This window comes from Callospermophilus lateralis, chromosome 13, assembly GCF_048772815.1.
Source record: "Callospermophilus lateralis isolate mCalLat2 chromosome 13, mCalLat2.hap1, whole genome shotgun sequence".
In the NCBI taxonomy this organism is placed as follows: domain Eukaryota; kingdom Metazoa; phylum Chordata; class Mammalia; order Rodentia; family Sciuridae; genus Callospermophilus; species Callospermophilus lateralis.
In genome coordinates, this window is record NC_135317.1 from 33,337,046 (window position 1) to 33,349,351 (window position 12,306).

Below are 12,306 nucleotides of genomic sequence, written 5' to 3' on the forward strand. Positions count from 1 at the left end.
CCAGAGTGTAGCCTAGTTTCAGAAGCAGTTTATCCATACCTCTCTGAGTGGTATATCCTGCCGCAAAGTTTGGAATAATGTTTAGGTCTTGATTAATTTCAGCTCTTCAATTTCACGAGTTTTGAAAATATATCTTTCATTTCCAATATGAACTCCAGAGTGTAATAGTCACTTTAATTACAGGGAATTTGCTATGTCATATGGAAAGATTGTTTACTTCTCTAAGACTGCCTGATTGTCTTCCGAAATGGCCATACCATTTTGCATTCTCACCAACTATGAATGAGAGTTTCCTTTGCTCCACATCTTTGACAGCATTGATGGTGTTGCTGTTAAGAATTTTAGCCATCTAATAGATATGTAGTTATTATGTTCAGATATGAAGTGTCTGAACATAATAATTCATGTGTGAAATGATTCAAGAACATACAGGGGTGAAAAAATAAGATTAGGAGAGTTGAAGCCAAATGGTTGGCTTAATCCACTGAAATGGATTTGCCAGGTGGTAATTGTAGGCATTTAGGATGTGGCTGGGGGAGTTCAAGTCACTGGGGGAATGCCTTTGGGATATATATTTTGTCCCTGGCAAGTAGAGCTTTCTCTGCTTCCTGATTGCTATGTTTTTGAAGTTCTTTCCTCCACCACACTCTTCCACCATAATATTCTGCCTCATTCTGGGTCCAAAGCTATGGACTCACCCATTTATGCCTGAGCCTTCTGAAACTAGGAGCCCCTCCAAAACTTTTACTCCTCTACATTGTTCTTGTCAGGTCTTTTGGTTACAGTGACAAAAAGGCTGACTAAAACAGTGGTGGTATTTTGTTTGTTTTAATTTGAAATTCCCTAATACTTGTGATGTGGAACATTGTTCTATGCTTATTTGCCATCCATATCTCATTTTTGGTCAAGTGTGTGTTCAGAATGAATTTAATGGAGTATGATTTATCTGGAGTATGATGTTCTTAAAGATCATGTTTTAGCCTAGAAGTTTTCATTGTTACACAACTATTTATGGAAAAGACTGTCTTCACTGAATTGCCTTTGTATCTTTGTTGGCAAATTTGTCCATATATATATGCAAGTCTATTTCTGTACCTTCTATTATGTTCCATTGATCTGTTTATCTTTACGATGATAACACTGTCTTAATTACTACAGCTTTACCATAGTCTTAAATCAGATAGTGTGAGCCCTCCAACTTTGTTCTTAACGTTGTTTTGACTTTTTAGGTCCTATGCATGTACATATGAATTTTAGAAATCTAAAATTCTATTTCTGTTAAGAAATAAAGACTGGTGAGATTTTGGTAAAATTGCATGGATCTATAGATCAACGATCAACTTGTAGAAAAATAACATCTTAACAATTGAGATCTTCCACTCCATGAACCCAGGACATCTTTTCAATTCATTTGAATCTTCTTTAGTTTCTTCCAGCAATATTTCATAGTAATATTTCATATGGGTCTTTCCTATCTTTTGGTCAATGTATTCCTGGGTATTTCATAATTTTTGGTGCCGTGGTAAACAGCATTTTGTAACACTGATTTCTGATTGTTTATTGCTCATTTGTAGAAGTGCAATTAAGTATATTGATTTTGCCTACTACAACCTTGCTCACTTACAAATTCTAAGAGCTTTTCAGAGATTCAATAGAAAGCTCTACATATGTGATAATTAATTTTATGTGTCAGCTTGACTAGGCTAAAAGATGCTCAGACAAGTGATGAAACATTATTTCTGAGTATGTCTGTGAAGGTGCTTCTGGAAGAGACAGCATTTGAATTAGTAGACTGAGTAAGAAAGATCTACCCTCACCAATGTGGTCAGGCAACATCCAAATTATTGAAGATGCAAATGGAACAGAAAAGAGGAGGAAGGCAAAAATCCTCTCCCTCTTCTTGAGTTGAAACATCCATCTGCTCCTAACTTTGGAGATCAGAGCTCCTAGTTCTTGGGCCTTCAGGCTCCAGGACCGTATCCTAGCTGGCTTGGGTCTCAGGCCTTTGATTTACGACTGACTGGCAGCAATGGCTCTTTTGGTTCTCCAGATTACAGATGGCCGCAGGACCTTTGGCTTCCATAATCACACAAACCAATTTCCATTAATCTATCCTCTAACTATATGTTCTACTTAACAGTTTATAATTTTTCGGTCTTTTGATTAACTGACCTCTTTATTATTATAAAAGGACTTATCTATCGCTGCCTCTTTTCTCTGTCTGCTTTCCTGATGTTAACATACCCACTTAGGTTTGTTTTGGCTAGTACCTGTATGTGATATCTTTCCTCATCCTTTTATTTGTGTCTTTATATTCTAGGTATATTTTTTTTGGAAGGCAGCATGTAGTTTGGTCTTTTTTTATCCAATACAACAATATCTCCAGGTGAATTGGAAAGCAGAGACCATTTACATTTTATCTGATTATCAGTACAGCCTACCATCTTGTTATTTATTTTTCATATGCCCCATTAGTCTTTTTCTTTTTCTTCATTTCTGCTTTCTTTTATACAAATTTGAGTGTTATTTCTTCCTTTATTTTACTTCCTTTGTTGACTTATTTGAGATTATATATATATATATATATATATATATGTATATATATATATATATATTTGTAAATATATATATATATATTTGTTTTGTTTGTAATTTCATTGGCAGGGTGTAGTATATTGACATCCACTCTCAAGTTGGATTGCACTTCACATCTAGTACTAGAACTCTGAGTGTACTTCCATTGTTTTTCCTTTTTACCTGAGTGCTGCTGTTGCCACGTTATTTTACTTCCATATATGTTCCAGATTGCACAATGTATGTTTATTATTTTTGTTTAAAGTAAAAATTTGCTTTTAAAGGGATAAAAATGATCAGAAACAGTCTTCGGTTGACACCACTTCTGGTGCTCTGTGTTCTGTTGGGTGGATCCATATTTCCTTCTAGTGTCACCTCCCTCTGCCAAAGGCCTTTTTTTACATAATTAGTAGTGTGGGTCTGCAGGTAATCAATTATTTCAGATTTTATTTGTTTTAGGAAAAGACTTTATTTCACCTTTGTTTGTAAGGAATAGTTTTGTGATTATAAAATTCTAGATGGAAAGTTTTTATTTTTCTTTCAGTACTTTAATTTGTCAGTCCACTGACTTTTGCTTGTGTTGTTGCTGATGATAAATCATAGTTCTGATTTTTTGTTAAATGCTGTCATCTTTATCTTTGTCCTTCTGAATATAGCACACCATATATTCCCACTGGCTGCTTTTAAGAATTTTGTCTTCATCCTGTTTTTTTGTTCTTATTTTATTTTCATTTGTTCTTTTGAGTTATACATGACAGTAGAATCTATATGAGCACAAAATATATCTTATTCTAATTAGGACCTGGATCTCCTGGATGTACATGACAGTTTTAAGTGATTAATTTTGTGATGAACCTTGGTTTTGTTTATTTCATATTCTTTGTACTTGTGGTTTGATGAGCATCTTCAATCTTTAGACCTAGAGTTTTCATCAGATTTGGGGACATGTTGGCTATTATTTTTTCAATTATTCTTTCTGTCCTCATCTCTCTTTTTCTCACACTCCAGTTATACACATATTGAGCCCCTGAATTTTTCTCATAGCTAAATGGATCTTTGTTCATCTTTTTAAAATATCTTTTCTCATTGTGCCTTATTTTGCATAGGTTTTCTGTCTTTAGATTAAAAAACATTTTCTTCTGCAATGTCTAATCTGCAGTTAATCTAAGCCATGTATTTTTATCTTGGACACAGAAGTTTTCATCTCTTCAAGTTATATTTGGATCTGTTTTATATGTTCCATGTTTCTACTTACTCTCAACATATGGAATAGAGATGTGATTAATCTTTTAATGTTTTCTCTGCTAATTCTAATATGAGTCAGTTTTTGTTTACTGCTTGATTTATATCCTTATTATAAACTTTTTTCTGCTTCTTTTCATGCCTGGTGTTTTTTTTGTTTGTTTTTTTTTTAATTAGTGCATTGAATTCTATTTTGTTAAGCAATGAATACTTCTGTGTTCTTGAAATTTGGAAGCACAATTAAATTACTCATAAGCAGTTTAATCCTTTCAAGTCTTGCTTTTAACATTTGTTAGGTGGTTAACAGAACAGTTCTCAATGTAGGACTAGTTGTTTCACTTACTAAAGTGTGACTCTGTATATTCTACATAATGCTCCATGAATCTTGAGGTTTTTCAGTCTGACTGATGGGAACAGGTACTCTAGCCTGTGTGAACTCCAGGCCCCTGTTACTTCCATCGTTTTGGGAGTCTCTAAGTAAGTAGTTCCCTCATAAGCACACACATTGCTCAGTCAGTACTCCATGAGTACTTGAATAGTAGTTAACAGGCCTCCTGTGTTCTTTCTTTGTGCAACTCACTTCTCTGCTACTTGGTCCAGAAAATTCTGGGTGCCTTTGTCTCCCTGGACTCTTAGGTGCCTTCTCAACTCAGAGTCCACCAGGTTTACCCTTTCTGTTCTGTGGCCAGGAAATTCTCTGAAGTCAACAAGTTGGGGCAATCATAGGACATATTTCCTGTGTTTCCTGTCCCTCAGTGGTTACTGCCCTTGTCTGATGGTCAGTGTCTTGCCAACTGATACATTTTGTCTGTTTTCTTGGTTGTTCCACATGCAGTAGGACAGATAAATTTGGCCCTTTACTCCATCTTGGTCAGAAGGGAAAATCCCATCATTTTTCTTAAAATTTTTTTTTCAGAAAATACTGCCAGAATGAAGTACCAGACTAAATATTTTTGTATTGATTTCACACGAAATACATGCCTTTTTTTTTTTTACCACATATGATAAAAAAAGTGATATAATATAATTAGGTACATGTGACCTAATTAGCCAGATGACCTAAGATGACTCTAAGGCTGAGTGGGATGCACACTGCCATAGACACATATCCCAATAACTCCTTGAAGTTTGAACTCAATTCTATACAATCTACTCACAAACCATACCTTCCACAACCACCCTGGGTTTTGTCTGAATTCCCCATCATCACAAAGCAAGGTAAGTACTTTGTAACTTGCTAATTGAGCAATTTGTTGTTCTTTTATCCAAGTCCCCAGTGTTTAAAGCATCATTTCTTTAAAATCAAATTGTTCCCATCTTGATTTGAAATGTTTTGTTGAAAATACCAAGCTATGCTAAACTCTTCAAATATTCTCAATTGAAATGTCATATAATTTAATAAAAGTCCAATTTTTATCATCATTTAGAATTAACTAAAATATAACTGTTTTATATATTTATAAATCCTCTATGAATAGATCCTTTGATAGAGTCTGATTTGTGGTCTTTATAATTTTAAAATGAACCTTATTTTTTTACAATAATTTAGCTTTACAGAAAAATTGCAAAGATGGTACAGAGAGCTTCTACATATCATAGACCCAACTTCCTCTGTTATTAACATTTGACATTAGTATGATGGTATGCTTCTTTCAATTAATAACCAATATTGCTACACTATTACTAATATCCCCATAGGCTTTGGGGGTTTCCTTTATTTTGTTGTTGTTGGTGGTGGTGGTGGTGTTTTATGTTTTCTTTTTTTGTTTGTTTGTTTTTTTTTAACACTACTGGAGATTGAACCCCGGACCTCACACATGCTAGACAAGTGCTCTACCACTGAGCTACATCCCCAACCCCTTCTAACTTAAAAAAAATATTATTATTTTGCAGCACTGGGGCTTAAACCCATGAGTACTCTAACACTGAATTATATCCCCAGCCCTCTATATTTTTTGAGACAGGGTGTCACTAAATGGCCCAGACTGGCCTCTAATTTGCAATCCACCTGCCTCAGCCTCCCGAATTGCTGGGATTGCAGGAGTGTGTCACCATGCCTGATTTTGGTTTCCTTGGTTTTAACCTAATATCTTTCTTCTGTTTCAGAATCCTATTGAATTTCTGCATGACAGTTAGTGACCAGGTCTCCTTGGCTCCTCTTGGCTGTGAGAGGTTCTCAGACTTTCCTGTTTTCAATGGCCATGACCATTTTGAGAAGTACTGGTTAGTATTTTGTAGAATATCCCTGAACTGGGATTGGTCTTATTTTTTTCAATTTTTTTTAGTTGTTGATAGACCTTTATTATTTTATATATTTATATGTGGTGCTGAGAATGGAACCCAGTGCTACCACTGAGCCCCAGACCCAGCCCTTGTCTGATTTTTTAAAATCATGATTAGACTGAGTTTATGGGTTTTAGAGAGAAATACCATAAAGAGAAGAGGCCACTTTCATCGCATGATACCAACCATGAATACTGTCAACCTGACATCACTATTGATATAGATTTTGATCACTTAGCTGGGATAGTGTTTGTCAGGTTTCTTTGTTGTAAATTTGTTCTTTTTTCTCTGTTTCTACTTGACACTCTTTGGGAAGAAGTCACTATGTGTGACCAAACCATCAAAATTGGAAAATTATATTTCACCTATTTGAGGGCAGAGTATCCATGTAAGCTCTTGGAATTCTTCTTCATGGGAGATTTGTTTTTACTTCCTTCCTTCCTTCCTTTATTTATTTATCCATCCATTTAATCACTTATGTATATCAGTATGGTATGGACTCAGGGATGTTCATTTTATTTTACTTTGGGTTATAATCCAACACTATTTTATTTTCCAGCTCTAACCACTAGGGCTCTGTTAAGTATTGTGGCATTTTTGCAATTTTTTTTTTTCAATTTCCTTAATTCTCCGGACTTTACAAGTTTTAAAACAACAATAAAACCTTCCAAATGACTATTCTATCCAGTGACTAACTTACCCCTTAGAATTATGGTAGGCACTTAGGGAGAAACACTGCTTTCAGGGGTACATTAAATGAGATTCCAGCTGTCAGGAAGAATTCATCTAATAGGAAGGTAAGTGAAAGATTAGGGAGAAAAGTGCCTATTATTTGTAAATATTTTAAGTATCTAATGAAGTAGAAAGATAAACTGAAAAAATCCAAACCTTTCAAAGCAAATTTATAAATGGCTTCACATGCTTTAGCCAAAATTTCTTCTTCAGGAGAATTAAGCATTAACACCACGGTTGCTGCTTTTTTGCTTTCGATTGTTAATGGATCAAACTGAAATGCAAAGAGAAAAATATCAGGTTCACATATGAGCTTTAAAAATCACATAAGCAGGGCTGCTGGCATATACCTGTAATCCCAGGGGCTTAGGAGGCTGAGAAAGGAGGATTATAAATTCAAAGCCAGCCTCAGCAATTTAGCAAGGCCCTACACAACTTAGCGAGACCTTGTCTCAAAATAAAAAATAAAAAGGGCTGGGAATGTGGCTCAGTGGTTAAGCACCCCTGGGTTCAATCCCCAGTACCAAAAAGAAATAAATAACAAGATAGTCAGTTAATTAAATAAAAATTTTATCATTATAATATTTCCATCTTTTTCTTTGGTAATATTCTTTGTCCTGCAAATGTAAGATACTTTGTCTGATGTTAACACAGTCACCCTAGATTCCTTATAATTAGGGAATATAGAGAAGCATGTATGTTTCTTTTTCTATGCTTTAAATTTTAATCTATATGCATCTTTATGTTTAAAGGAGTTTCCTGGGTCTTGCTTTTTACTCATTTGACAATCTCTCACTTTTTATTGGAATATTAGGTCATTTATATTTAGTATAATTATTGATACAGTTGAACTCTAATTCATCATCTTGCTATTTGTTTTCACTTTGCCCCATTTGTTTCCTGTTCCTCTGTTTGTGTCTTCTCTTGAATAACATATATATATATATATATATATATATATATATATATATAGAGAGAGAGAGAGAGAGAGAGAGAGAGAGAGAGAGAGTATCCTATTTTATCTCCTCTAGTGGATTATTGATTGACTGTTTTACTGGTTATGGGTCATATTTTCCTTTTTTGCATATCTAATCATTTTTTGTTGGAAACTTACATTGTGAAAGTTATGTAGTTGAGTGTATAGATTTTTTTTATGGTAGCAAGGAGAGAGAAATCATCTCTTAAAATATATTGAATTTTGTTCTATGGATCAGCTAGATCTATTTAAGGCCTGTTTTCAGCTTTATTACAGAAGCCCTATGGAGCCTTTACTACAGAATCAGTTTAGTCATGCTACTACTAAGGCATGATCCTCTTTGAGACTCTATCTGATGATGCCTCAAGTGTTCAATAAGGCTTTTTACTCTTTCTGGTCAAAATTGCATTGTTTCCTGGACCTGTCTGAACTTTAAAAATTATTCAGTTGACAGCTTTCTGGTAGTTGTTCATGCATGTTCCTTGCCATGTGTAGTTCCCCCTTGTAAAGCTTAAAATTCAACGACCCATGAGGACCATTAACCAGATTTCAGGAGCTATTTCTCTATGTTCTTCCCTCCTTTATGGTACCCTGTCCTACAAACTGCAGCCACCTTAGTCTTTCAGAATTCTTAATTTCTCAAAACTCTTATTACAACAAAAACAAACTTTCCTTAGATATGAATCATCCTCCATATACCATCCTACTTTTCCTTCCCTTTCACAGCCAAAAACCTTACAAACTATGTATTTTTCTCCATTTTTTCACTCTCACACCTGGCTGCCCGATCCAATCTGACTTTCCCCCTTATTGAATCACCTATTTAGCTCTCTCTGGGTACACCATTAGTGATCACTATGTCACCTACCACTTCTTGATAGTTTAATTTCATTTCTAAAGGATTAAAAGAATATTTAAGACTACAGAAGATTATGGTTTATTTCCTTGTCAGGCCTGCAGTTTTCTGGACAAATGTTGATTGTTTTTCTTCATTATGGTTTGGAGGTGAAAATCCTTGAACTTTCTTATTTTATCACAGCTACATTCTTCTGAACTTCTCTGTAACAGCACATAACACCAACTGCATTGCTTCTTGGACTTCTTGTCTATTTAGTATGTTGTATCATCATCCACTCAGTTGCCAAGGCCCCAAATCTTGAAAAATCATTCAACTCCTCTCCTTCCCACACTACGGGTATAACCTATCAGTACATCCTCTCAGCATCGCTTTCAGTATAGATCCCCACTTCTCTCCTCCTTCGCTGCCATCTCTTGGTCCTGACTGCCAAGATATCCTAATGGTGCTGTGGAAATGGGCTCCAGATAGGCCTTCTGGTTTTCACCCTTCTTCCACAATGTAGATAGATTGATATTCTTTTTTGTTTTAAAAATAAACCAGACATCACTACTCTTCTCCTTGTAACTTTCCAGTGAATTCTACTTTTTGTTCATTAGAAAAAAAAAAAATCCAACTTCTTTAACATAGGCTAAAAGGCTCTTTGTGATTACCCGGCTCCCACCATCTTTGTGGCCCAGCTCCCACAACTTGATTACTAACCTCCACCTACCCCAACTTCCTTGGCATTCCTTAAGCACACTATGTAAAGCTTTGGTTATTGTTTTCTGGCTATGGTTCCCCCCTCAGATATGTGCACAGCATACTCCCTCATTTCATTTAAGTCTTTTTCAAATGTGACCCCACTAGGAACTCTGCCTGACCTAGATCCTGTTCATAGTAGTCCCATCACTCTCTATCTCACATCCCACTTTATTTTTCTTTATTGATATCATTACTTCCTGAGTTATATTGTTAAGTGACTGCTTCTCTCACTGTAATCCAGTTGCCTTGGAGCTGAACTTTGTTTTGTTTCCATCTTTATGCTCAAGATATAGAACATTTGGAATGGTATGCTCTCAATATTTGCCCAATTAGTGAAGGAATTTCTTCAGGCAAAGGACCATGTTAGTATTTATCTATCTGCATTACCAAAGAACAGTACTGGAATATGGAAGTACTTAACACATGATTGTAAAGGAATGTATTAAAGGACCCCTGGAAACTTTTTATACATGTGGTCTTAAAGTGCTTTGACTGGGTACTGCCATCTGTTGTCAGGAAACCTAAATCTGAGTTCATGGAGCCATTGATGGGCTTCTTTTGGTACTGCATCTGTACAAAAGGAGGTTTGCAGTGCATTTTTGTGGGGAAAGGATCCCCATTTTCATCCTATTCGTAAATTTCCCTGATTGTCCACCAATTCCTTAGACAGCCTTTCCTACTTAAAAACAGCTTCCCCAGTGTTCCAGCTGGTCACTGGACCCTGCATTCAGAACAGATTTCCCTTCCGTTTGAGAACTTTCACTTTCTAAGTCTGTTTGTTTGCTTATTGTGTGGTACCAGAGATGGAACCCAGGGGCACTGTATCACTCAATTACATCCCCTGCTTCTACAGAATTTTTCATTTCGAGACAGGATCTTGCTAAGTTGCCAGGGCTGCCCTGAAACTTGTGATCCTCCTGTTTCAGTCTCCCAAGTAATTGTTCAAAAAAAAATCTTTTTGAGGTGGGGTTTTTCTGTGTCTCCTAGGATAGCGTTGAATTTTCCGACTCAGGCAATCCTCCAGACTTAGCTCCCTGAGTACTTGGCACTGCAGGCCTGTGTGTTGTCTGTCTTGACCTAGGGCCTATTTAAAAATACTTTAATATTTTTAAATAAACATGTGACTAAATCTATGATTAAGCATGGCCATGCTGTGATCTGCATAGAGTGACTATAGTTCTTAAAGGAGTAGAATACATGAAAATACATTTAAACAAAAACTAGAGTAAATATCATTTAATCTGTCTGAATGATTTAGAAAACACTCCAGTATTTTGCCATATCTTCCGGACATCATTAAGAAGGCAATTTAGGGTATGAGAAGCTTAAAGGGAAGATAGAGACCATGAGAATTACAATCAAAGAGCTGTCAAAGCAGAAGAAATACCAGTGTTTGGCAGAGAATGGAGATACTTGGCATGGCATTTGTTTCTCCTACGGTGCCTACAGCATTATAGTAATTTTTTATTTAAAAAGGCACTGAGAATAAAATGATAGCTATAACAGAATGCCACATGACTAAATAAATAATACTGTGCTGTAATTACACGTCCCATCTGCTTTCCCATGAGGAAGCTGCAGTCACCAACAAGCTTGTTGTGAAATTATAATTTCGCGCTCTGTACAAAATAAATGACGAACCAAAATTATTTACAGAAAGAATCGAAGAAAGGGGAAGCATTTTTGGCTAAGCTTTGCATTTTAAGCCCCGTCAGTTGGAGAGGCCAGAGATTCATAAAGACATTTTATATCTCTGTTGAAGAAATAAGACTTGTCAAGAATGATGGTGTCCATGAAACTTCACTGATGGAAATGTTTCGATTTCGTGTTGTTCAATATGCCATTCATAGGTCGTGTGTGGCTCTTGAGCAATTTAAATGTGGCCAATGAGACTGAGGAACTGAATTCTTAATCACTTTTTGGTTGTTAATTTTAATTGTTATAGACTTAAATTAAAATAACTACATATAGCTAATGATTACTGTATCATACAGCCAAGGCTAAAAAGAGTACAAAGCTATTAAGTTGAGCTCAGTGGAAACAGATAGATCATGAGAGTCGAGTGACTTTTATGGTGGCAATATGTGCAAATAAAAGGCTCTTTTGATTTTTAATGGAATGTGTTTACCACATCAGTGGCCTCAGATCATGAGGATCCAGTTGCCTAGGATAGAGCCAGACAGACAGCCGGAAGTAAGTTGCACTCATCTAATATGAACTTTTAGTAGAGAAATCTAGACATTGGTAACAATCTGCTAAAACATCCAATGGTTAAAATAAATATAGCTGAATTTGCCTTTAGTTTACTTTACAACCTAAATAAAAGCAGCAAACTTTTAGAGCAAAGAAAGCAAACTGATAATGAACCACACGTGCATGTCATTTATGTGTATTATTATTTATGTGTATGTTATTTATGAGTTGATTATTTTTAATTAATTCATGGTGTTTTTGTCTATCTGTGATGAGGGAGAAAGATCAGAAAATAACTCCCTTTGGTCCTTTGTTAAAAAACAAAAAGTGGCAGTGCTATCAGCCTATGACAAATGATTAAAGGTTAAGTTCTGAGACTGATGATGAAGGTCTGGGAAAAGCACTTCCCCAGGAGACAACCCACTCTTACCAGGAAATGGATTTAGAGCCCAAGTGAGGGAACATGTTCTATTATTTTCTGTTGCTTTGATTTGATAATCACCATGCTAGAAAGTGCTGATCCATTAACACAAATGTTCAGGTAACTTGATCTTTAATCCTTAAGATTTTATGGCCAGGTGTCAGTCTAATGAGAACATAAGATACGGTAGGTTTATTCACTGATGCTCAGTCCCCTCTGAAATATTGAGAGAACACAATTTCCACCCTTGCAAACTCAAAAAGGCCTGAGCATGAATCATGGTGG

The 12,306-nt window shown here is 35.7% G+C and overlaps 1 protein-coding gene across 2 annotated transcripts in view; it reads right to left on the minus strand.

The window, feature by feature from the left end:
• Armc3 (armadillo repeat containing 3) overlaps positions 1-12,306 on the minus strand; it is a 91,757-nt gene that overhangs the window by 76,792 nt on the left and 2,659 nt on the right. For both annotated transcript variants that reach the window (XM_076831657.1, XM_076831656.1), the window contains exon 2: positions 6,988-7,105. In XM_076831657.1, the coding sequence (XP_076687772.1) occupies positions 6,988-7,105 (118 nt within the window). The remainder of the gene's footprint in view (positions 1-6,987; positions 7,106-12,306) is intronic.